Source organism: Centroberyx affinis, unplaced genomic scaffold (genome assembly GCF_046629955.1).
Source record: "Centroberyx affinis isolate AG114_WGS23_722 - 3 ecotype Tasmania unplaced genomic scaffold, CSIRO-AGI_Caff_v1 ptg004222l_1, whole genome shotgun sequence".
Taxonomy (NCBI): domain Eukaryota; kingdom Metazoa; phylum Chordata; class Actinopteri; order Beryciformes; family Berycidae; genus Centroberyx; species Centroberyx affinis.
The window spans coordinates 54,044-78,088 of record NW_027281965.1 but is presented as its reverse complement, the minus strand read 5'-3'; the positions used below and the strand labels follow the sequence as shown (position 1 = coordinate 78,088).

Here is a 24,045-nt window from a genome sequence, read left to right as displayed (position 1 = left end):
GCAAGGGAGAAGGATTTGTATTATTCATTAACCTATAATGTCCCACAGAGGTACAGCTCCATTCAAAGTTCATCACAAGTTAATGTCTTGCCTATCCATTGTCTAGATTTGGGAGAGAACTGTTGGTCCTAAGGCCTTTAGGACAGCATATGAGAATTCTTTATTCAAGTGGTAATTCCCTATAAGTTGAGGGAGGTACGGTGCCAAAGCTCCTGGTGATAGAACCTTTTCATTAGCAGTGATATAGAATGTGGCATGCATTCACATTAAAGGGTCATCAAAATATTTTAATGTATCAGAAATAGTCATCAAAGGGGGTTGCAATGTAAACAACAATGGAGAAGAATCTGGAACGGCAACATTGTATATCGTGGTTAAATAGATATGATGTTTTGGTGCAATTAATGTAGCCTGGGAATGGGATATTAATATAAAAAACAAAACAACTTATTTCTAAGCATAATGCTCTACTACTAAGTCTGAAAGGACTATGAGGTCAAAACACATCAAGCATTTTTCATAAAAGAACACTGCTCTTAAATACTTTCAATGGGGAGTGAAAGGCTGCTCCAACAAAATTATTACCCATGGGAGACGAGATCCGGCATATAAATTTTGGCTTTATTGCAGCAAACGGAAGTTCACCTAAGGAACAGGAAGAAGAAAGGGAAAAGGAAAGATTGTGTGACTCCAAAGACGACCACGGAGGAAAAGCAAGGTAACAGAAGGCCAGAGTGATTCATCAAGGAGGGAGTGAACGTTTTCGACCCAGCGTGGTGAAATAGCAGAGAGACAGGGGAAGGAATAGCCAGAGATTGTAACAAGAACTGAATGACAGCCAAACTGCCTCCCAGAGACATCCATGCGCACCATAAAACAGTGAGATCCAGTGCGTGAGATGGACTTTGCGTGTGAGAATGGGAATGTGTCAGCAAGTGTGTGTGTGTGGAAATTGAGTGGGGCTTGTGCAATGTGTACAAGTTTGTGGGATTGTGACTGTACGTGTTTATGTGTGTGTGTGTGTGTGTAAATGACATATGGAGTTGCTTATTGTCATCTGGCATCGATTTTGTGAGGGCCTTGATGTCCCAATGATTACCCTCATCCCCAATTCCATCGCCCCCAATCCTCCAGCACCATTAACGGGAAGACTGTAGCAACTCTTACTCACTCTGAGCTGAGTGTAGACAGAGCGAAAAAATGTACGTGTGCATAATGTGAGTTGTTGGTCTGTAGTGCTGTATATGTGCATGCCCCCCAGCCATGGCTTTTTCCCTCTTAAAAGATGACATCATCTCCTCCACTCTTCTGAAGAACTGTGTAGCTCACTGCCCTGTGTGGTCATGCCTGTTACAGAGAAAACAGAACTGAAAGAGCGTGTGTGTGTGTGTGTGTGTGGGGAAGGTGGATTTTTGCATGGCAGCACACAAATTTTGTTAGCTGTAGTGGAGACAATATGCCTCAATATGCAATAAATACAAATTTGGGTGAAATTGAAATTTGTTCAGCTGTTTTTTGGGTTTTTTTTTTGCTATCCATAGTTTATACTGCTGGTTGATTGTATAAGAGGCCAGGAACGCCAAGAGTTGTGGTTCTCTGCTTCTACAAGAGGATCACATGACTGTTCCATGGACACACACACACACACACACACACACACACACAGCTTGCTCACTGACCAGTTGTGATTGAGCCAGCTCGAGTATCGGTCCCTACACACTGTACAGTCATGCCTAATTTCTCTCATTCCTTTTCAGCTATTCATTCACCTGCCCCATCATCCCTCTGCCTCATATTTTTTCCCCTCTTCCTTTCTTACCCACTTATTTCTCCTCTTCATTCGTTAACCCACTAACGCTCCCCATGTTCCATTTCACTATTTCTCTTCTAAATGTTTCACTTAACTGTCAACACCCTACACTGTCAGCACCTCTCTGCCAACACTCCCTTGGGTCTTTTTCTACTCAGGCATTCTCATCCTCCTCTCCTTCAGTCATTTTTACATTATATATATACTGTATATTGTAGGCATTCTTATCTGGAGAAGCAAGAAATGAGTGTGCGGTTTATCACCAGCATCCACTATCGTTCTTGCCCTTTTCTCAACCTCTCACCTGATAAATTCAGAGGCCTGCTTGGCAGTATTCCCTCATTTAGTTTCACTGACCCTCCTCCTCCCCTCCCAGTGGGGTTTGGAAATGCAGCAGGTTTCTGTCATGTCCCTTGGCTTGATTTTAACAGGCAAAATGTATATGCAAAACCACAGTGGCCATGGCATTCATTTGAAAGTCAAAGATAAAGAAAGGGAAAAGCTATGTCTTTCTGCTTGCCAAATGAAAGGAAGAAATGTTAAACACATCTGCACAACACCAGACTTATCAGAGTACCCGGCACACTGGGCTATCAGACTGCTCAAGGTCACAGGCAACACAAAGTTTAGATACATTTTAAGTAACAATGTGAGCACATTCTACCAGGCCACAAAATTGCCTCTGATAAACACTTTGTTTCAGTCTTTATCTCTCTTTAGCCTCGCAACAAACACCTACTTTTATATCACTTTACTCAAGCACACTCTACTTAAAGCTTCAGGCATATGATCACTGGCAAACATTTTTCATAAAACAGTGGCAGTTGGTGACCAGTCTGCTGACACATGAATATAAGCCTGATCCTGGATTGCTACATTCAAAAGGAGTGCTTTAATGAAAACAAAACCACTGTCCTCTTTGCTGATTTGAGTTAAATGTGTATCTGTTAAATTGAAAAACCTAATAGCTCACCTCTTTCCATCTCATCAGCTCCCTCCCCTGGCTCAAACTGGACAAATCAAACTGGTCTCCTCAGTGTTTGGTAATGGCCCCTCCAGGTCTACTACGCCTGTGCCAAAGACAGCTAGATTGTTTGAATGTCTCCCATATGAGAATATCTCTCAATGAAGAACACAAAGAACAAAAACACGTACAATGAGGTTAATTTTTTTTTTTATATTATTTTAATACTTTTCTTAAAAAAAGAGATGTTTTACTCCATAATCAGAACAGGATGAATCTATTGACCTCAATACCTCACTCACCAACATACCAACAGGTTGTTCAAGGTAAAATAAATCAAAGAAAAATAGCGTAGGGGGGAAAAAAACTCAAAACAATCAAATATGAAAAGGGAAAAGAAATGAATCAAACATTAAAAAACACAAAAAGCGAATATAGAACCGAATACACTCATGGATCTCTGGGCCAACCAAAGGGAAGTGGGACAATGTCCCGCCCCCTGAAAAACACAATGGCACAAGACAACCCAAGACTGTTACCATGGACACTGGAAACATTTTTAAAATGGAACTAAAAAACAGGATGAAAATTAACCTAAATAGAGTCTATTATACAGATTGTAGAAGCTGTGATGATGGTGGTGGCGATTGTGGACAAGACAACTAGGAAAGATTAAAAACATGAACATTATGAAATGAAACAATCCAAAAATGAAAGAAAATGTGTAAGTAATGAAACAATTAAGTGCAGTAGCTAGTTGATATAGCTACAGAATGGTGGAGCCTAGTAAAGTAGTGACATACAATGATTTGGAACCGCTTATTCAAACTATTACAGAGCAAACTGGTGCATAACATTTGATTTAAAAGGGATAAAGGAAAATTAAATAGCAATAAAAAAATGTAGCCTTTAATATAAAGTGAAAAGAAGATGCATTTTACATGTAAAAAAATGTGAATGAACTTTCAGCACTCAATAGATTGGTTTTGGCATAGAGTTGAGAAAAGACGGAAAAGGTATGAGAGAAAGAGAGAGAATATGACAGACGAAACAATCCTTTCAATAGAATCATAAAAAAGTTTTTTTCTTCTTTACAGTAAATTCTACAAAATCAAAACCAGAGCTCAGAGATGAACACAGAGACGAGCTTTGCTCCCCACAAACCAAATTCCTCTCATGTTCTTTTTTGTTGACTTTTCGTCGTATATAATATATATTCATGTATCTATTTATATATAATATGTATAATTTGTAGGGTGTGATCCTTAGTTTACAGGCCAGAGCGCTAAGGCAAAGGACACATTCCAACACATTTAAAATGCCATCATTCCTTCCTCATTCCCCTCTCTTTTTTTACAAGCTTACACAGACCAAGCATCACTGGATTACCAAAATGCATGTAGGCTCCACCTCTCCAATTTGTTACACTGGTAGTGACTGATAAAGAGAGGAGTAGAAGGAAGAGAAGGAGGGAGGAGGGGAGGGAGGAAGGATGTCTTTGAAAAGTATGTGAATGTGGCCAGGGTGTCCATTCCCACTGTGTCCTGAGAAAACAACCAACTCTCAGATGACCTCTGAACCTGACAAACTAGACCGCCCCTACCCACCCCACCCAGTTAAAACCCAAACATAAAAAAGAGAAAAAAAAGACAAGATTAGGAGAGAGAAAAAACAAAAAAAGTGATCTGTCCATCCATAATCTTGTTCACCCGTTCCTTTAACACCCCCTTCTCTCCTATCAGACATTAGAGAATAAGGTTTTCTTCTTTTTCACTTAATTTCTTAAATTAAATCCTCTTCTTCACCACCACTACTTTTTCATTTAAAAGTTCTGTCCCCTCGTTTCGTTATGCCTTTCTTGTTTTCCTTCTTGTTCCATTCCAGAAGGGATGAGGGAGTTGACTATCCGATAATCAGTGTCCATTTTCACTCTGTTGTCCCTGGAAACTCATAACCAACAACCATAAACACAAGTCAGACACCAAAACGCATCCAAGGTTGGAGGAGAGAGGGTTGGGTTGGGTGTTCTTATTACTTCACTTCCCCCCTCTCATTCACATGTTACAAGCCAGTCGTTTCAACTACTGAGAGAAAGGGACAGTTACTACTATGTCTCTGTGTGTGTGTGTGTGTGTGTGTGTGTGTGTGAGCAGCGAGCATATGTATCAGAGCATTGTGGTCTATATATGTGTGTGTGTGTGTGTGTGTGTGTGTGTTTGCCAATGTGTGTCTAGGTCTTTCTCTCTTTCTCTCTGTTCCTCCTTTCTCATACCCATCTTCTCTTTTCCTTGTCAGAACAGGTTCTCCTCAAAAATGGCCATAAGGTCGCTCTGGAAGTTGATGTCAATTGTGTCAGCCATCTGCAGAGCAGGGAGACGGAGAGAGGGAATGACGAGGAGCATTAAAGGGTTATTATTACCATTCATTCATAATTCAGGGTTTCAGTATATTTACATGTGCACTAGCTTGTACAGCAACATCGTCACAGAGGTCACACTCTACACATACCGCCTCTCTCCTGCGCCTCTCCTGCTCACGGCGGCGTGCCATCTCCCTCTGCTGGTCGAGGGCGTTCTGTGCTGCTGAGGAGGCTGGGGGCGGGGCTTGAGCCTGGCTGGATGGGGCCTGCGGGGAGTGGGTGGGTGGGGTGGAAGCTGGGGGCGTCGGAGCAAGTGGCGACTGTTGCTCCTGGCGACGGCGTGCATCCTCTTGTGCTCGTCGAGCCTGCTCCAAGGAGTCCTCATCATCACGGCTACCAGAGAAGAAGAGACAAGGAAGTGGGAATTGGCTGCGGTGAGGTGGAAACGTAGTTCTCAACTATGAGGGGGAAGTCTCCTCGCTGCTCTCATTTTCTTTTGGTCTCTCTGGCTCTGTTGAGCCCGCCCAGTGTCCTTTCATATCTGTCACTTAATTTGATGATAATGAAAGAGCTGTGCTTTTTAAATTTCAAGATGCTGGTTGATAAAAAATTCAACAAATCAACATATACTGGACAAATAAAACACCCATTTGCTTTGACTGAGCTGTAATGCTGGCTAGTCAGCCAACTCATATACTTTATAATCACAGCCTACAACTAAACAAAACTTGAATATATTTTTTCAATACTGTATTACATGCCCTACTAGGAATACCTATTCTCACAGTTTGAAGTTAAGAACTTAGATGATACATGTAAATTCATCCAACAAGAGCCCAGTCAATCCTGATTAACAAAGCAGTGTTTTTTGTCAACATATTCAGGGAAAGTAACTAAGGAACAATCTGCTCAAGTTTAACCTCCAATTATTTCTCTTCTCATCAAGTCCCTTTACCTCCAATTTCTTCTAATATAGTCACTCTTGCTGTCTGAGAGCCTATTCAGCCATTGCCTTCCTCTGTCCCCCTCTCTCTTCAACCCCCTCCCTTTTTGCATTTCTCTCTCCCCCTACCGTAGTTTTTCTTGCTCTCTCCTGGCCTGTTCAGCCTGTGCCTTCAGCTGTCTCTCTCTCTCCTCCTTCTCCCTGGCGGCCCGTCTGAACTGCTCAAAGCTGTCACTGGAGGAGCGAACGGAAGAGGCCGGGGTGGACTGGGACCTCTGAGCCAGGCTGGCCCAAGAACCCATGTTCTTTAACTTCACATCCTAGGAGAAGAGAGGATGTGAAGACAAGGAGGAAGGGAGTGGAAAGAGGGATTAAGAGGATGGATTAGGAATGAGAAGAGAAAACAGACAAAGGAAAGTCAGTCTATAAATACTAATATAAACAAAATGTGGCTGTGTAGTTTTAATAAGGCTAAAGGCACGTGGGAAACAAAGTGTGCTCCTATCTCACACACATACACACCTGTGTCTTCTTGGGGGCAATGGGAGTTTTGGGCTCTTGCTTCACTTTGTTGTCTTGCTGGGAGGGGGGTGGGGCTGGGGAGTCAGGGAGGCGGGAACCAAGGCGAGAACCATCCAATGGCTTCAGATCTGATCCTGCGGAGTCATGTGAGAGGTCATGAATTACAAATACACACCTGAATGTTCTGACAGCTTGTCATAAAAGCAATAATGCTGCATTAAATATGACAAACAAGTATAAACAAATAAGACAAAACCAAACACAAAGATCTCCCCCTGTACTCACTGTGAGATTGTTTGTTGTCGTGGGCTTTGTGTGAGTCCTGGCGCAATGCGGGACTGAAGGGGGAGGGAGGCAGGACTGGCGAGTGGGAAGGCTTCTCTTCTTTGACCCCCACCAGGTTGGACCTCTGCTCCTACAGACAGACAGACATATACACACAAAAACTTAGTAAGGCTGCAAGATATGTGGGGTCGGGGTGGGGGGGTCATTTTGTGGTTATTTAAATGCTGTGATTTGATACAAAACATCTGAGTTAACATCTTGTTTTCTTGATACCAGGTTAAAAACGCAGATTCGGTGGTCTATCAGAAATAGTCTGCAAAAAATCTGCACGCTGGAATTCCATTTCAATGTCACCTCCTGACAACGTATACGTGTGGATGGTGACGAGCCACAGTCTGGACTGCAGCAGGCAGCACAAAAATTCAATGGAGTCGGGGGCGTCCAGTGGCTCAGTGGTCTAAGCCAGTGGTTCTCAACGTGGGGTCCGGGGACCACCAGGGGTACTTGAGGGGGTTCCAGGCAAACTGATGAATTGTTAAACTTCAACATTAACAGTTAGAGAATGTAGAAGAATGACTGCTCTGATTATATTTTCTCTGTTATCACTCTACCTACAATACAGACAGTCATGGGATTCTGGACAAAATCATATCTGACAATAAAAATATTCTCAGATTTGGGTTTGAGACAAAACATCTCATCAAATGGGGTCTGTGGCCCTGATGTGGACTAAATTAGGGTCCTGGATATGAAAAAGGTTGAGAATCACTGGTCTAAGCCACATATCATGTAAACGCAACGTCTTAGGTTTGAATCTCAAACAGTTGGTTTGTGCCAATGTGTATGTATATGTCATCAGACATCAATGATGAGCTGAGTCAGTGCCCATGTGACTTATATGAAATTGAGGTATTTTTTTCATCAATATATTAGGAAAATAGCATTCGGTTTTGCAATTTAACCATTAGCCAAAACAACAAAATCATTATGAGAGGTGTTGAGAACAATGCACAGCTGAGTTAGCAGAGGAATAGTGACAAGCCGTAAGTGACACACACACACACACACACACCCCCCAAGAGGGAGTTAACGAACCTGTTAACTTGTTACTTAGGCTGTGAGCGCAGTTATAGGCGCAAAAATGTTTATCTGAAAACTATATTGTTTTTCCCAAAATCCGAAATAAATAGACAATGAACTGAATCTTGAACTGAATCCTAGCCCATCTAAACTGGCTGATAAAACTGCCGCCAGGAGCTATTTTGCTTACAAAGCCGACAAAGATGGGAAACCCAACCAGCATATCAAAAGCCCGGTGCTAACGTAGCTAAAGTTGGCAATTCATTGCTGGTTCATTGGTTTTTCTTGATTGCCATAGTATCATAGTAGTGTCAGAGGTTTACATATTAAACTTAGCATAAGTATCAAAGTCAAAATTCTGGTATTGTGATAGCACTATTAGAATGAATGCACCTGTATCATAATAACTGAAACCATTCACACTATTTTCCAAACTTAATTTACTGTAATTGGCTGAAGCACTCAACAACAGCTGAAAAATACAGCTGTCACATTACATAAACAATAGGATATGACAAAAATAAATTTAGCTTAAAATATTTCCAGCAGCAATACCTCTAATAAACATATGCAGTCACTTCACACACAGACAGCACAAAGACACAGGTAGATCACTAACATGTTTCTTGGTCTGTGAGGGTGAATGCTGTCCTATTGTATGGAACTGAGGCATCTGAGGAGAATGCATCATGAGTGAAGAAGGGCTTTCCCTCAGGGAACCTATCAAAACAAAAGAAAAAATTAATATGCAAAAAATCCTCAAAAACCATTAGCAGCAATATCAATACTACAGTTTAGTCTTTAACTGTGATTTAGTACAATAAGTGTATGTCTATGTGAGTGTATGTGTCCATCTTTGTTTTACCTGCTGTGAAAGGTTCTGTTTTGGTGCGTGGTGACGGCTGTTGTTGATGTTGTTGCATCTGCTGTAGCTTCTGTTGCAGGGCCACCCCCTTCTGCTGCTGCTGTGTTGTTGAGGTGTGCGTGTGCGTGAACGACTGCTGCATGTGCGTATGCCCCGTGGCGTGCCTCTGTGTTGGGGCTGGGGTGGGTGTGGTTACAGCCTGCGTGTGCATTGACTGCATCAGCTGCGAGGCGGCCTGCGCAGGTGAATGCGTGTGTGTGTGCGGTGGCTGGGTTTGCGCAGCTGGCCGGGGCTGGAGCGACTGCAGGTACATGTGGACCTGACTGAGGGGCAGCGATGGGGGCGGGGTTTCAGAACTGGTGGGTGTCGGCTCTTCGTCATCCTCCAACAGGGCTTGAGGAGGCTGTGCCGAGAGGGTACCCAAGATGCCGTGGGATGTGGGGGAAGGGACGCGGGGGCGGGGCACAGGCTGCGGGAGGGGAAGGGGAAGCGAGGGCTGAAGGGGAGCCGAGGAGGATGGGGGCAGAGAGGGGAGGGCGGAGGGGGGTGGCGGAGGGGCTTTAGGAGGAAGTGGTGCTGCACGATTACTAGGTCTTGATGGTTGCTGGGGAAGAGCATTATGGAGCGCTGCAAACAGGGAAAAGAGGGATGGAGAGAGTGGGAGGACAGAGAACAAAATTAGGATGAGAAAATTTGTTTCCATATAGACAATGAAATAAGATCAAGAGAAAAAAAATCCAACAGTCGCTGCAGCCTTGTCTTTCATTTCAAAGAGACAGAGTCAACAGCAGAACTACATCCCCCAAATGCAAAGGACAGAAAAAGCCATTTTCACAAAAACAAAAACACTGCCACATTCCTAACCACTTCTAAAATTAAGTATGGATATGCTAGTTGAGAAATGTATTGCTGAGATATGCGTACCTGGTGAAGGTATGATGGGATGTTGGTTTAGGAAGGGGTGCGTCTCAGCAGGTGTCTGGCTGGTGTGTGTGTTTGTGTTGAGGAGGCCAGAGCCAACAGGGGCACCAGCAGCAGAAATGGTTGGATTAGGCTCTGTGTTAGACTGTGACAGATGAGGGGTCATGAAGTGGGCCAGGGGATCAAATCCAGACCCCAACAGCTGGGAGGAGTCCAGAGATGGAACAGAAACAGGAACAGGGGGAGGGGGGACGAAAGGAGGTTTGGACTGGACCACTTGGGGCTGTGTTGGAGGCTGAGGCTGGGGGGGTACTGGGCCAGCCCCGATGGTGAGGGACGGGTGGTGCGGTCTCTTCGTATCCTTGTTAGATAAGGTCTTCTTCTTCTGCTGCTTGGGAACCAGCCCTGATAGATGGACAGAAAGTGAGAGCCGAAGGAAGAGAGAAGGAAGCGGGGGCAGGATAATAAGACATAGCAGGAGGATTGGATAAACGCAGATCCAGGAATATGGAATATGGAATGTTTTGAGGAAATAAGAGGAAACATGCTGTGAAGAACAGCTGTTGTTTCTACGAATAAGGTATGCTGGCTACAGCTGTTTTACGCATGTGTACATGGAGGTATATGTATGTTACCGTTCTCAGAGTCTTCACTGTCATCAGAGGAGTCACTGCTGCCTGATGATGAAGATCCTGTCTTCATCTTTGTCACATTTGTCACCTCCAAAGGCTTTTCTGCTGCAACACAACCACAACAAACAGAAAGGGATGGACTGACAGCTCGTCACAACAGACACAGGCTTGTGCGCACACAAGACCTCCGGCAGTCAATGGAAAAAATGAGTTGAGTCAATAGTTGGCCAAATGTAATTAATTGAATATAATTATGTGAATGTGAGAAATTGTGTTCCTTTACAATATGTCCTATGGCTTGTTAAATCTTAAGTCTTTGATGTTATTTTAGGACCTTCAAACTGTGACCAACCTATTAGTTTCAGTCTCCAAATACACAAAACAAAGATTTCTACATTTACAAAAATTGCCATGAACGTATACAGTATACGTATAACACCACAACAATTTCAAAGGAACCATGTCATACAAACAAAGTTTGTTGACAAAGATGCTGCTTAATGTGGTAATTCTTTTTGGTGACATCTTTCTTGCTAAGCGGTCATAGCTCTGGTGTTTTTACACTGCAGTTGACATGAAACGGAAATCAAATATGCAACATTTTGCCAATAATACTGAGTGAAGTATTAAGGCGTGAGCATGAGCACACATACACACAATCTACCTGTTTTTTTCTTCTTCCTAAGGCTGGTGGAGACATATTTTTCCAGCTCTCTCAGCGTGGAGGGCTTCAACGTCTCAAAGTCTATTTCAATCTCATCAGGGTTGGAGTTCTTCAGTGAAGGCTCACGTGACTGGATTATGTGTACGACACGACCCAGCTTGTCACCGGGCAATTTGTTGATGTCCAGGCTCAGTTGGCGCTTCTCCTCGTACGACATCGGCTTACACCTGTCACTGGACATTCCCCCAAACACATCTGGGAGAGAAAACATAACAGCCGGGTGATACTGGGGCATTGTTTAAAGAACAGGTAAGCCAGTCTAGTACATAGACTCGTTCAAAAAATATGTCAAATAATATCTGTTCTATCTCATACACACCAATGTCATCTTCTGCTTCGAGAGAGGCTGAGGGGACGAGAGGGGTTGGCCCGGGCTGAGGGGGCACGCCTGGGCGACTGTTCTTGACTCCTTCTTTCTTACTGTGATTGACAAATTATTTGATTAGCTACACTGAATACAGCTGTAATAACATTATTTATCTTATTAACTCTACACAGCCTACCCAGGCTTTTTTCTGTCCTTCTTTACAATGATTGGCTCTTTGCTGCTCTTGCTCTTCTTGGAAGTTTGAAGCATGGCAGGGGGCGGGGCCTCCACAGGCTCCTCTACTCCTGTTTTCTTCTTGTGCTTTTCTTTCTTCTTCTCCTTCTTCTCTCTCTCTTTCTTCTTGGGCTTGCTGGCCTGGGGCTGGGAGAGTGCGGCCAGCTGCTCATGGACAGCCTTGAGCTAGAGGAAACACACAAACACAACTGGGGACTGAAGAGACACACAGTTGCCTGCTATGCATTTCTTTCTCTGGGTTTCAGTCTTCACCCAGCTTCGGTAAAGCTGTTCAGCACGGCCCACCCACCTGTTGTTTCTCATAAGCCTCCCTCCCCTTCCATTTTCCATCCTCTAACCTGTTCCTGTAGCTCAGCCAACCGCTGTTGTCTCTCATGTTCCGAGTCTCCTGCTGAAGACTCTGATTCGGAGGAACTGGAGCTGTCGTCATCTGAGACGGCAGAAGGAGGCGGGGCTTGTCGAGTGGAGGGGGCAGGGTGGATGGCTGGTGACAGGGTGGGGACAGGGGCAGGCTCCTCTGGCTCATCTGGCATTTTGGCAAAACGCATCTCAAACACATCCTGTCAGCAAAGAGATTATCAGGAGGAGAAACTGTGAGCTTGAGTAGTAGAGATTTTGTACAGTCACATGGCGTGGCATTGACGTACAGTTCTTACTAAATAGACATATAGCAATTTTACCTTTACATTTTTTCTTTGGAAAAAAATTACCTATTTGCCAAAAACAATAAAGTCTGTTATTTTTGTTGGCCATCTACATGGACCGATTTACCATGTTTGAATATATGCTATACAATGTTTTATTGTAGTATGCTTAACAGGATGTGTGATGTGTTGCTTACCTGTAATTTGCGCGCCATACCAACCACATCGTGGTCTGGGGGATTATATTTGTAACAGTTGGAGAACATCAACCTGACATCAGCTGCAAACTCTTGAGCATCTCTGTACTGTCTGTTGTCCAGCTTATTCTGAGGAGACACACACACACACACACACACACGCACGCACACACATAGACCACCGAGATCAAATACTATCCAACTTCATAAGCTTCAAACTAGTCCTTATACTTATTTTCTCTTTTATCATTCCAATAAAATGCTGTCTATGTCTGAGGACTTCACCACTATAAAAATAAAGATTTATGTCTTGATGACACCAATTCTATTCAGGTTTGTCACCAATCCCGATAAGCTCACCTTGATGGTGCTGAGATCCATGGGGTGCTTGATGATGTCATGGTAGTCATGGAGACCGAGAGCTTGTACGTCAACAGGCTTGTAGAAGGGCCAGGCATATGCCACGTGTTTCTTAGACAGCATGTCTCTGACTAGGCCTCCACAGGACCGCAGCTGCTCCTGACGCTTTGGCGTTACCGCCCCTCCCAACACCAAACCACCACTAAGACCCAAGTGGTGCTGAGAGTCCGGCTGCGATGCGTCTCTTTTAGGCTGCTTCGGCGGACGACTGCTCTCTCGGCGCGGCCGAGTTTCGACAGAGATGGGAGATGATTCACTGAGCTGGTCGTTGGCAGTGGGTGTGGTGGTGTCTGCTTTCCTCTTCTGGCTCTTCCTCTGTTGTAGAAAGATCAGGGATCAGAAGTTAGTTATTGACAACAAACCAACTTGTGCCTAAAAGAGAATGAATAGTGAATAAATTGAGAAGCTCTACATGGCAACCCCCCCCCCCCCCCCCCTCCACCTCTCCTTACCTTGATGGGGGCGGCAGAGCTATGTGGCAGTGGCGGGGGATGGAGGCCTGGGTGAGCCGGCGGTGGAGGGGGAACAGAAGTCAGGCCCTGGGCCAGGACATCCAGTGTCGAGAGGGGGAATGGGGGTCCCAGCTGGGGAGCATGAGAGGGGGGTGTGGGAGGAACGCGTGGGGGCTGTGGCGGGGCCTGGGGAGGAAGGGCCAGGGGTAAGCTGGGGGGGCCTGGAGGAGTGGGCGTTAGGGCTGGTGCACGGGTATGGGGGGTGGTTGGAGGGGAAGAGAAGCCTCGTGTATGTGGGGTGGAGGAGGGGGACGAAGAGTCTTGGCCTGAATCCGGCTTAGAGCTCAGACCTGGGTGAGGAGGAAAAAAAGACACATTGAGTGAACGCAAGGAGAATACAGAGGATGACATCAAGGATCAGAGGAAGTAAGAGAAGCATAAAGACAGGACATGCCTTACTGAAGAGCCTGGGGCAATCAATGAATTAAGTTAACAAGTTCCAATGTTAGGTGTGGTTGATAAAGAGGAGGAACCAGTACAGACGGTATAAATACTGCACACACAAGCTTGGCTGGTTAGGTTAGTATCATTTGACTGTCATTGTAATTCACTCTGCTGCACCTCCTCATCACGCAATGTCCATAATATATGAAAAATCAATGCTTTAAATTCAGAACACAATCAGAATTCCTTTTTTTTTAAATATAATTTTTACTGGCATGACCAAGACTCATTTGATTTTGGTGTCCAAATTTTCCACTTTTCTTTGCGAGACAAAGACTTGCCAGTTTTGGAGCTTCTCTCAAACAGAGCCCCCATCATACTGACATAATTTATTTGCCACTGGAGGGAGGAGGGTGGCTCTGGGGACAACATATCCATTTTCTCAGGAGACATTTTAAACACATTAACAATTCACCCCCCCTCCCTTCTGAAAGCCTTACCTTGCTCCCGTCTGGCCCCACGCCGCCCCTTGTTAACCACAGCAATCTCAGTCTCCTCCTGGGGCATCTCAGAGATCTTATTCAGGAACATCTTCTCCAAGGCCTCCGCCATTAACACAATATCATCACCAGGCTACACACACACACACACACACACACACAAACACACACATTTTTAGAAGACCCTAAGGATATTAGCTCTGTGTTTCTTTCTTTACATGAGGGATAAAACAGTTGAGCTATATATCTGTCTATCTGAACTACAAGAATAAATGTCATACATCGTGGGACAAGAAAGTCTTACATGGCCAGTGAGCATAGGCTTACCTTATTATAGATATAGCAATTTGTGAACATTGTATTGAAGTCTTGGATACACTCCTGGGCATTCCAGTAGTAACTGTTCTCCAGACGTTTCCTTATCGTGCCCATGTCCATAGGGGACTTGATGATCTTATAGTAGTCCTTGAGAGAGATAGAAAGCAGGGAGAATGTGTGAGGTGAATACCCTGTCTGGACAGTATTTAACAAATCTGAGAAAAGAAGGACTCATGCATTTTTATTCCTTCTTTAACTCTCATCCTCCTCCTTACACTTTGATTGCATGCAGACACACACACACACGCACACACACACACACACAAACACACTACTCACAGGCAGATTGAGTTTGATGGCATCTACGGGAGCTTGGAAGGGCCATGCAAAGTGGTGTTTCCATAAAGTTTTCAACACCACTTTTAGCAGGTACTGAAAAATAGCAAAATGATACCTGAAATCAATCAAATTGTATTACAACACAAGGCACAAGTTGAGATGTGCAACAGAACAAACACAGACATTCTCCCTACCTGTAGTTGGTTGGTCTGTCGTTTGGGTCTGGAGGGATTCCATGTTTCAGGGGGTGGAGGGTTGAAGGGGAGAGGCGGTGGGGCAGAGGGAGGGGCCTGGCTGCTGCCTGCCTCCAGTCCGTCTCCCATAGCAATGGTGGGTGGCTGCGCAGACAGTTTAGGCAGATTGGACCTGGCAGGGGCAGGCGGGACCGGGGGGCGCCCCCTCAGGCCATCACACTCCTGACTCGACGCTCTGAGGGAAGGATTAATATCATCATCATCATTATCACCTCTACTGTTGCCTGTACTATGCTTACTTTCTCAGCATCATCACCACCACTCAAATTCCAAATAGGCCCACTACACCATCCTGAGAATTATCCACATGATCATCACCCCAGCCAGCATAACTTCCATCATCTACATTTGCATTTTAGGCATTTAGCTGCTCTTATCCTTAGTGAGTGATGAGTACAACAGGTAGTAAAGCTTCAATTGTCAGATCACCAAAATTAGAAGCAACCAAAGGTTGCAAATGTCAAGGTCCTAGTGCCCTTACAATATTCCTGTGGCCATCGAAGAATCATATGAAAGCAAGGTGCTAGGCAAAGAAACAGAGTAAGAGCTAAGGAGAGAGAAGAGGTTGTTTTTTATCTTCAAGAGCAACTAGGAAAATTCTCGAAAATCTTCTCGAGAATCAGCATTCTAGCAGAGAAGTTACATGAGAGGGAGCGTGTCTTGTTGCCATCAGTGTTACTTTGCTGTGATGCTCTACCTGCTACACACAGAGCAGCTAACTCCATAGCATTCTGATAATCTATTGCCCCAATATCATTGACTATTCCCAGTTTTGTAGTGGTGCCTGGAGAAGTGGGTATGCTCTTAATTTATGCCTCAATTTTTTTTTTTAAAGCGGCCTGTCCAGCAAAGGATAAACGCCCTGTGTTATAAACAGTGACATGTAAGACTATTCTTGCATATTTAGTTCACCCAAAAATGGGCCAGTAGCCTAGTATTTGCACATTGTCACTTAACTTCTGCTGCTTGACTTCAGGGAGTAAGGATCATTATGAAATTAACATTAGCCACAGAAGAGGTGCAGATTTTGCAATCAATACTGGCCCACAGACTATAGGGTGAGACAACTACATAATTATGCATTTTGAGTGAAATATTCCTTATTCCTTAGTCCGTCCACACATGAAAATTGGACAACTATTCTCTCACCTTGCAAGTAGTCTATGGGCCAGTAGTTTCTTTTGTAAACTGTCTCTTGGAACAGCTGATTTGCAACAGTGTAGGCCAGAGTGTGCCACCATTATAAATTTAACATTATTTGTCAAGGGGCAGTTTGCAAATGTAAATTTCATTGACAAATAATTTAATAATTTATGATGACAAAAACTATCACGAAATGTATTGACAATTTCGTCAACGAATAAAAACGAGACGAAAATGTTAGGGAGAGACGAGTTGGGAAGAGATCCAAACAGAAGTAGTCTCTTTGTGCGGTCTGTCTCTCTCTGTCGCGCTCTCTCTCGCTCTCTGTCTCGCTCACTCTCTCTCTCTCGCTCTTTGCAGCACACTACTGAATGATGCGCATCAGAGGGGATTTAGAAGTGGGTATACGCAATGCCGACTGAAAAATAAGTAGGTATACGCTGTATACCTGCGTATACCCTGCACTACACCCCTGGCTATTCCTGACCTATGTGTAACTAATATTGTTTTAATGCATTCTATGCAAATCATCACAATCTGGGCAACAGGTTATTGTTTGTTGATAAGGATCCCCATTAGCTGTGCACAAGGGGTCCCAAGAAGAATAGCTGGCAACAGCTAGTTATGGTGACTAACTAGTTGGCAACAGCTAGTTAATTACCATAAAACTGTAAATAATAGACGTATATTATGCTGCGCTATTATATGGGTGGACAATAATATAAGAGCATCAATTTATTTTTATGTGCACCAAATCACCAGAAACAGTACATTTTAATTTAAAAAATTGTTATGATTTAATTTAGGCTATATGCAAAATCATTTTACAGTATGTCACTAGAAACAATGTGTCGTCGCCTTGTTCTTTTTTTCCATTCATAAAAGTGGAACGAATGCTAGCGTCAGCCATCAGGAATTGGATCTAAACAATTCTTGATGCTGGACACTCGAACGAAACGAAAGCAACGCAACATAGTTAGTGTAGCAGGATCAACTGACTTTAAAGGTAGCTCTGTGATGCTTGACTCCTAAAATAACAGCCACCAAAAAACAACTTTTGTTATAAGGTCCACTTTGTTGGTTCCAACCAAAAGAACCTGAATATGCATCAATTTGTATTAAAGACGTCTGGACTAGCCACCCATGGTTCGGTATGCGCATGCGTGCAACAGTTTATTCGGTTCTGTGACAGAGTATCTGTCCAATCATTTGTCAGAATTACATGTCAATCTACGATGACATCACAGCTGGATTAGCCTACTAACACAGGAGTAGCCTATGGGGAAAATTGTAGAATTTTAAGTTTCACTTTCAGGCTCTGCTGCTGCTGCTCTGCTGGTCTGTGAATCGCCAAATGACAAACATGATGTGATGCGCACATCGGCGCATTAGAGATAGATTTGGATCAATTTCTATAAGAGCCGGTAGGACCAAAACAACTTTTCTTCCCACAGCAGCAATCTCTCAGTGCGAGTTCAGACAGGCATACAGCAATGACCTAAACATTGGGGGTAGTGATGCGGTCAGGGGTCAGGCTTTTTTTTAAACCCGCAACTGCCTGATCCGACACATCAACATCCAGCCCGCCCCTTTGTTCTCAATATTATTGACCCAACCTGCCCCACCTGCAGATAAACCTGTGGGAGCCGTGGGTTTCGGATTGAGCCACGCATCACTATTTGGGCTGTTTATAGCAAAGATTTGTAGCCCTATTCAGTAGTGGAAGATTTCAGTAGGTACATGATTTATGTTGCATTTTATGTTGATGCCCTGGAGTGAAGCCACTGAAGGTTGCATTTTATGTTGCAATTTATGTTGATGTTGACCTACGTAGCCTACAATGAAGGGATATTTTATGTTAAAATAACAAAGAGCCAGCATTTACTTTACTTTTGAAAGAATGTCTGTTGATTTGTCTGGACTTTAATTTTCAGTGAAAAAAGTTTTAATTCAGGAAAACTTAAGATTTTTTAAATACATTGTGTAAATTGGAATTTGCAGTTGTACTTCTACTTCCCCTCCCCAGTGAACCAGATATATATAGCCGACCGAACTGAAACCGTGACCCCAAATCCGTGATATGAACTGAACCGTGAGTTTTCTGAACCGTTTACACCCCTACCTTGAACGCAACAAGAATGAGACAGCTGTGTAGGTATGTGTGTCCAGTAGCCTATCATTTTGTTTTAGTGTTTCTCAATCAATTTCTGATTCAGTGCATGTGCACATACTCAACTTCTGATTTATAAAATACAAACTAATAAACTATAATAATAACAACAAAGTCCTATTTCAGAGGTCAGTGTTGTCAGACAGGACAGTACCAGTAGCCTATGTTGATCACTACAATGAAACAATAAATAACTCAAATATAGAGTTATTCCATTGCCTATGTTGCTTCCTTAATAATCACACTAGTGCAGAGAATTGTCTGCCATTAGCTAGTGTCAGCTGGTTTGGTTGTGTGTGAAATAAGGTTTGTCAGGTCTGTCATAGGACAAATCAACTCCATTTTGGTCATCTGGGACAAACGTTTTGGTTAAAAACAAATGAGAATATACTTAATGATTTGAGATGATTTTAAACTCTTCAGCACTGACCAATGACACGCTTTAATCTGAAAATCTAGCGGCTGTGAACAGAGCTAACCAATATGGCCTACTTCATTACCTGTAGTGTAAAATTTAGTCTGGAGCCCAGATCCCTGAAGATTTAGATTGTAGGAAGGGAGGATGACCAAACTCCCTCCCTACAATCTAAAACCACTTTTCCCTCAATATTTGCTCATCTTGAAGTAGAATTAAAGCTTCTAAAGGTTCCAGGAAACACTATTCTGGCTTTAATGCAAAAGAAACAAACAAACATTCACTTCAGGTTGTTGATCAACCCTCTCTGGCTTAGGTGCAGACCTGTGGCATGTTACTACATTACCACCGGTGAAGAATGCTCGTTCTGACGGGGCACTAGTGGTGGGAATGCAGAGAAGTTTTTGCCCAAATTACACACCCTTGGAAAATTTGCCTCAATCTCATGCAGCTTCGGGCACTCCAGTGGATCTGTCTCACTGTCAAATTCAGTGTCACTGGCATCTTCGGCGTGGTACAGTTTGTTCCTTTAAGAAGGTACTCAAATTCTTCTTTGGCTTCTTAGCTGTCAGTTCAGGCTCAACTTGCTGCAGCTTCTCCTGCTGCTGGTGGTTCTCAGCATTGCCTGCACTACTAGCAATGGCTCAAATCTATGCAGCTGCTTTTGTCTTAATGCAGTCCACCTTCTCGTCCTTGATATGGTTTACCTAAAACAAGGATCAAGGAGGAATGCCATGTCTAGCAGCTCCTGTGTGGCTGGTTCTCTTCTTATTCAAGGAGGTAAGTAATTGTCTGTTTAATATTTTGGCTGAACTGGGTGTCATCATCCTTTGGTTTCAGAATGCGCTCACTGAAAAAACGGAGCACAGGTTTAAGGTGGGAGACACTTGTATACTTCTCTCCAGACAAGGCATCAGTGAATTCCATCAGAGGGCTTAGGGCCTTGTTAACAGACTCAAGAACGTCCATGTCTTGCCAAGTTGGCACCAAATGCCTGGTCTTTCTGTATGCCCTCAGCACTTGAGATATGGGCTTTTCCTGCTCAATGAACCTTTCGATCAATTTCTGCCAAGAGCTGGCTGGTGTTCCATTTGTGAGCTGGTGGAGAGGCAAGGCCAGTTCAGCCTGAGCAATGGCCAGTTCACGCTTACTTTTCCATGTATTGGAGAAGGCACTCACCACTTTGTGCATGCCGCTAGCACATTCGACGTGATGCCATTTCAAATTCTCTCCGTTTTAAAATAATGTATTATAGATTTTAGCAATATTCTAATAATTCACATTTAAATTATGACAGGACAGAAATATCTCATCAGAGCATTAACCAACACTGTAGCCTCGTCCAGTCTTTCAGCTGGAGTGCCTTGATATTGTTTGTTGCCAGTAGTAACACAGATTTGGCATTCTTCTTTCAATCGTCACAGCTCCAGCGCTCCTCTGAGAATTTGGGCAATCATCTCTCCCGTGTGGTCGTCGGGGAGACGTCAACAAACATCTGCTATTCAGACTCCATTCTTTGATAAATTGGACTGTCAAGCTCATATATGGCTGTGTTATGAATCTTGTCCACACATCAGTTGTGGTAGAGAAGTGTGTCACACTGCAAAGCTCTTCTTCAGCTTTTCAACAACTCTCTCTGTTCAGCCATGGTATTTCTACTTAAAAGTATTTATGGCTGGGCATTACATATCTTGAATCCAGTGTTTATACCATTGCTTTGAAACCCTTGTTTTCCACAGTGTATGTGGCAGTCATGTCTTTGCACAGGTGTGTTATCTAATGTGTAATGTCTGTCCACCTTGAGGATATTTTATCATAGAGAGTGCCTTTAGGAAACGACTCAACTAAGGATGTCTGAGCTGCATCTTGAGCTTTCCTCTTTACTCCTGATATGGATCCCCGGGTGGATAGGTAGATTTTAAGGATTTAGGATTTCCACATACTCACTCACGTTTTGTCTTCAGGTAATTAAAGAGATTACTGGTGTTACCACCCATCGCAATGTCGGTCGCACAACAAATCTTACAGATAATGCTTTTTGTCCACACAATTGTGGATGATCCCCCTTCTTGATCAGCTCTTCTTCATCTTTGTTCTGTTATAGTTGGACAGCTTCACAATCGCTCCCCTAAAGCTCCACAGCACGTGTTACTGGGAAAGGAGCCCTACCCATGTTTTCAGCAATTTTGAGACTAATGACCAACTGCTTAATGTCAAAGATGTACAACGTAAATTTCTGTGTGCATAATGTTCAATCAAAGATTGTTAAGCTCCAGCCTTTCTGGATTATCTGGTAGAAACATTATGGGCAACTCTAAACCATATCACAGATTTCTATACTATCGATACCAAAGTATAGATACCACTATATAATACTGGTGCACCTTTACTAGCTACAGCTGCATCTGGAACACTCATATAGGAGATAATCAACACACAACAGAGCAACTTCTAGAATAAAGCAACACCACAAGATGTTGGCATGGCAATTTCGGCAAATGTGATTTGTGTGTTTTTCTACGGTTAAGGTTCATTTTGATACTGGATGCCTGGCTGTGATGAATCAGCACAAGATGCTCACTGACAATCTAACCAGCTCAGTAATGGAAAAGATGCTGATTAATGTAAGGTATAATCTCATATTAAGCAAACATGACATTGGACCTACATGACATGTAGTACGGTATTGTCATTTAGCCTATAATGGAAAGAAAAAATTAGAGGACAGGTTAAAAAGTATAGATTAGAGCTAAAAGGAATAAAGTTAGGTGAGAAGGTCCTAGAGCTCTCTTTTAGGGGTGCACTGACTGATCACCCACCAATCATAATCATCCGATAAACGTTCTAAATAGGTCAACAGTGATCAGCTGATTGCCTTTTCAACTGTCCAATCCACAAAAAACATTCAATACCGTCACTGAATCGGGAAAGCGTTCGAATGCATGCCGTAAAATGTATGAGTCAATTTGTGGCAGAACGTCAGTAGCATAGGCATGTCGTCCATCTGACATTTCATTTCCGATGTTACGTTTTGGATTTCACCGCCTATGATGCCGCAATGAAAATCTTTTCATGTGCTACCAGTGTCAAGCACACACTATCAAGTAATTACTATATTTGGATAAAACCTATGATTTATTTACACATGGATAGGCCAGCTATGTCATGCAGCCATAAAAACACTCTGTTAAACAGTGCTATATTTGAATTTTACTATTTATGCTTGCTGTGCATTCTACACGATGTGCCGTTGTTAGTAGAAAGTCTGGTTTCAGTTGGTGATCGGCTGGGGGATATTGATTAGTCTCCTAACTAATAACAGCATTTTACTTTGGAAACTTAGGCTGCAAAGTGTGGAAAGTGCAAAATGTGCCATAGAGGAGCTACACATGTGTTATATAAAGAGCTCTATAGATTACTTTGTCAATTTCAATACATATATTTGTGAACACAGATTTAGTCTGGACACTTACATGTTTGTTGCTGGGCAGCCTTGGTCTAATCCAGTTGTGCGATCATATCTCAAGGCCTGGGGAGGAGGCGATTTATGGAGGCAACACCGGAGGTTTGTCGGGAGGAAGAGGCACCTGACTTTGACTGGGCCGTGGGCAGATGATATAGGCTAGCCTAGCCTATCTGTAGAGCGGCTTCTGAAAGTGACACGCTGTCGGGGCAAGGAAACCACACCACACCGATAAAGGGACTAATGTCACACCTGAGACAGAGAGAGAATCAGGGAATGCCAAATGTAAATTGTGGTTGACACATCACATGCGGGCTGTTTCTTTCCACACTTTATACCAGGTAACAAAAAATATGTGCATCATGTGTGCATTCTATCATTCCTCACACAAGACACCAGAACCAAGGCTGATACACCAGACAATCTGTGCAGTCAACAAACCATGAATCTATCTAGATTGTATATTTCAGAGGATTATGCATGGGGACAAATTATTTATGACATGATTTCATATAGTGATTTCTGCTTTCAAACTGTAGCTAATACTGTATGTACTGATAACAAGTCTAACTGACCAGGAGACTGAGGCTGATACTGGAGTCTGTAAGAAATCCAATCATATCCTGAGTGCAGCAAGCATTGGGAAGCTTAACGTTATGTCGTACGTTTCGATCATTCAGCACAAGATGAATTTCATAACTTTGAGAACCTAGGCAACAAACGTCAAAACATTGAGGGGGGAAATTTGTTGGTTTGGCACCTCAGTTAATCGTTCTACAAAATTAATCAGCCATTTTGCCATTATTAACGCATCCCATATATCCTTCATACTATCGTTATCTGAGAAGCAAGTTAGCCAACGAAGCAGCGTGTCTTAAATATTTGACCCATCAATATTAGAAAATAGAGCAAACTTATTCAACAATAACTGTATTGCATCATGGTAGGTTTATTTTATTTTGCAAAAGTACACCTTTGCCTTGCTAACCTTCCATGTCAGTATATCGCCATGTCTGCTGTAAGCAACTGACAGCTCCGCACGTAAACGGCCTTTCAGAATACGACTTGGACGGGATTGATATTCTCGAAATGACGTACGCCGCATTTCACATGTGCTTCTGCGCCACTGTGCGTAAACTACGCTCCTGAGAGGACGTAACTTATGTCACGAATACGGCCTACGGGGCTACAAACAAACAGCCTAGCAGCTAACTGGCTAGCATGATACCGACCTGCAGCTAACGTGCACACTGACAACATGGAGTGTCCGATGCCATGAAAACGACCATAACACGAGTATTAAGAAGCTAAAGATGCAACACAGAATATGCGCAATACAACCAAACCGCGCTAACTTAAAAGACAGAAATTGATCTTCTCGTGTGCCCGAACCGGTGCAAGGCCTGCGAAGGGACAGCTCATGCTCCGCTTGTCAAAGCGCACACTGACAGCGTGCAAAATACGCCACCGAGGCCGAATGTGAGCTTTTTATCGGACTCTCGGGACTGTATGCCTTCGTTTGATATACCAATGTCATCTGCAGAATAATCGAAAATGCGTTTTTTTACCTTCTTCGGTCGGTTGTCAGCGCGCGCGGACCTTCCTCGCCCCAAATCCAG

At 43.4% G+C, this 24,045-nt stretch overlaps 1 protein-coding gene across 1 annotated transcript; it reads right to left on the bottom strand.

Annotated features, from left to right (window-relative positions):
- Positions 1 to 3,023: 3,023 nt before the first annotated feature.
- Positions 3,024 to 24,045, bottom strand: LOC139664309 (bromodomain-containing protein 4-like). The gene is made up of 22 exons (XM_071543099.1): positions 23,995 to 24,045; positions 22,437 to 22,678; positions 15,176 to 15,410; positions 14,982 to 15,074; positions 14,652 to 14,789; positions 14,325 to 14,457; positions 13,381 to 13,730; positions 12,869 to 13,243; positions 12,509 to 12,637; positions 12,006 to 12,227; positions 11,609 to 11,832; positions 11,425 to 11,525; positions 11,046 to 11,300; positions 10,385 to 10,486; positions 9,753 to 10,154; positions 8,829 to 9,455; positions 8,583 to 8,683; positions 6,884 to 7,013; positions 6,599 to 6,726; positions 6,206 to 6,396; positions 5,283 to 5,526; positions 3,024 to 5,134 (listed from the first exon to the last, which is right to left on the bottom strand). The coding sequence occupies exons 3-22, from the start codon at positions 15,302 to 15,304 to the stop codon at positions 5,066 to 5,068; spliced, it is 4,143 nt and encodes a 1,380-aa protein (XP_071399200.1). The 5' UTR covers positions 15,305 to 15,410; positions 22,437 to 22,678; positions 23,995 to 24,045; the 3' UTR covers positions 3,024 to 5,065.

Excerpts from the sequence above, each read along its gene's own strand:
- LOC139664309 (XM_071543099.1), bottom strand. The coding sequence starts at position 15,304 with ATGGGAGACGGACTGGAGGCAGGCAGCAGCCAGGCCCCTCCCTCTGCC. Across the intron at positions 12,228-12,508 it reads GTATGGCGCGCAAATTACAG|GATGTGTTTGAGATGCGTTT; the intron begins GTAAGCAACACA and ends CTTTGCTGACAG. Across the intron at positions 6,397-6,598 it reads TTGCCCCCAAGAAGACACAG|GATGTGAAGTTAAAGAACAT; the intron begins GTGTGTATGTGT and ends CTCTTCTCCTAG.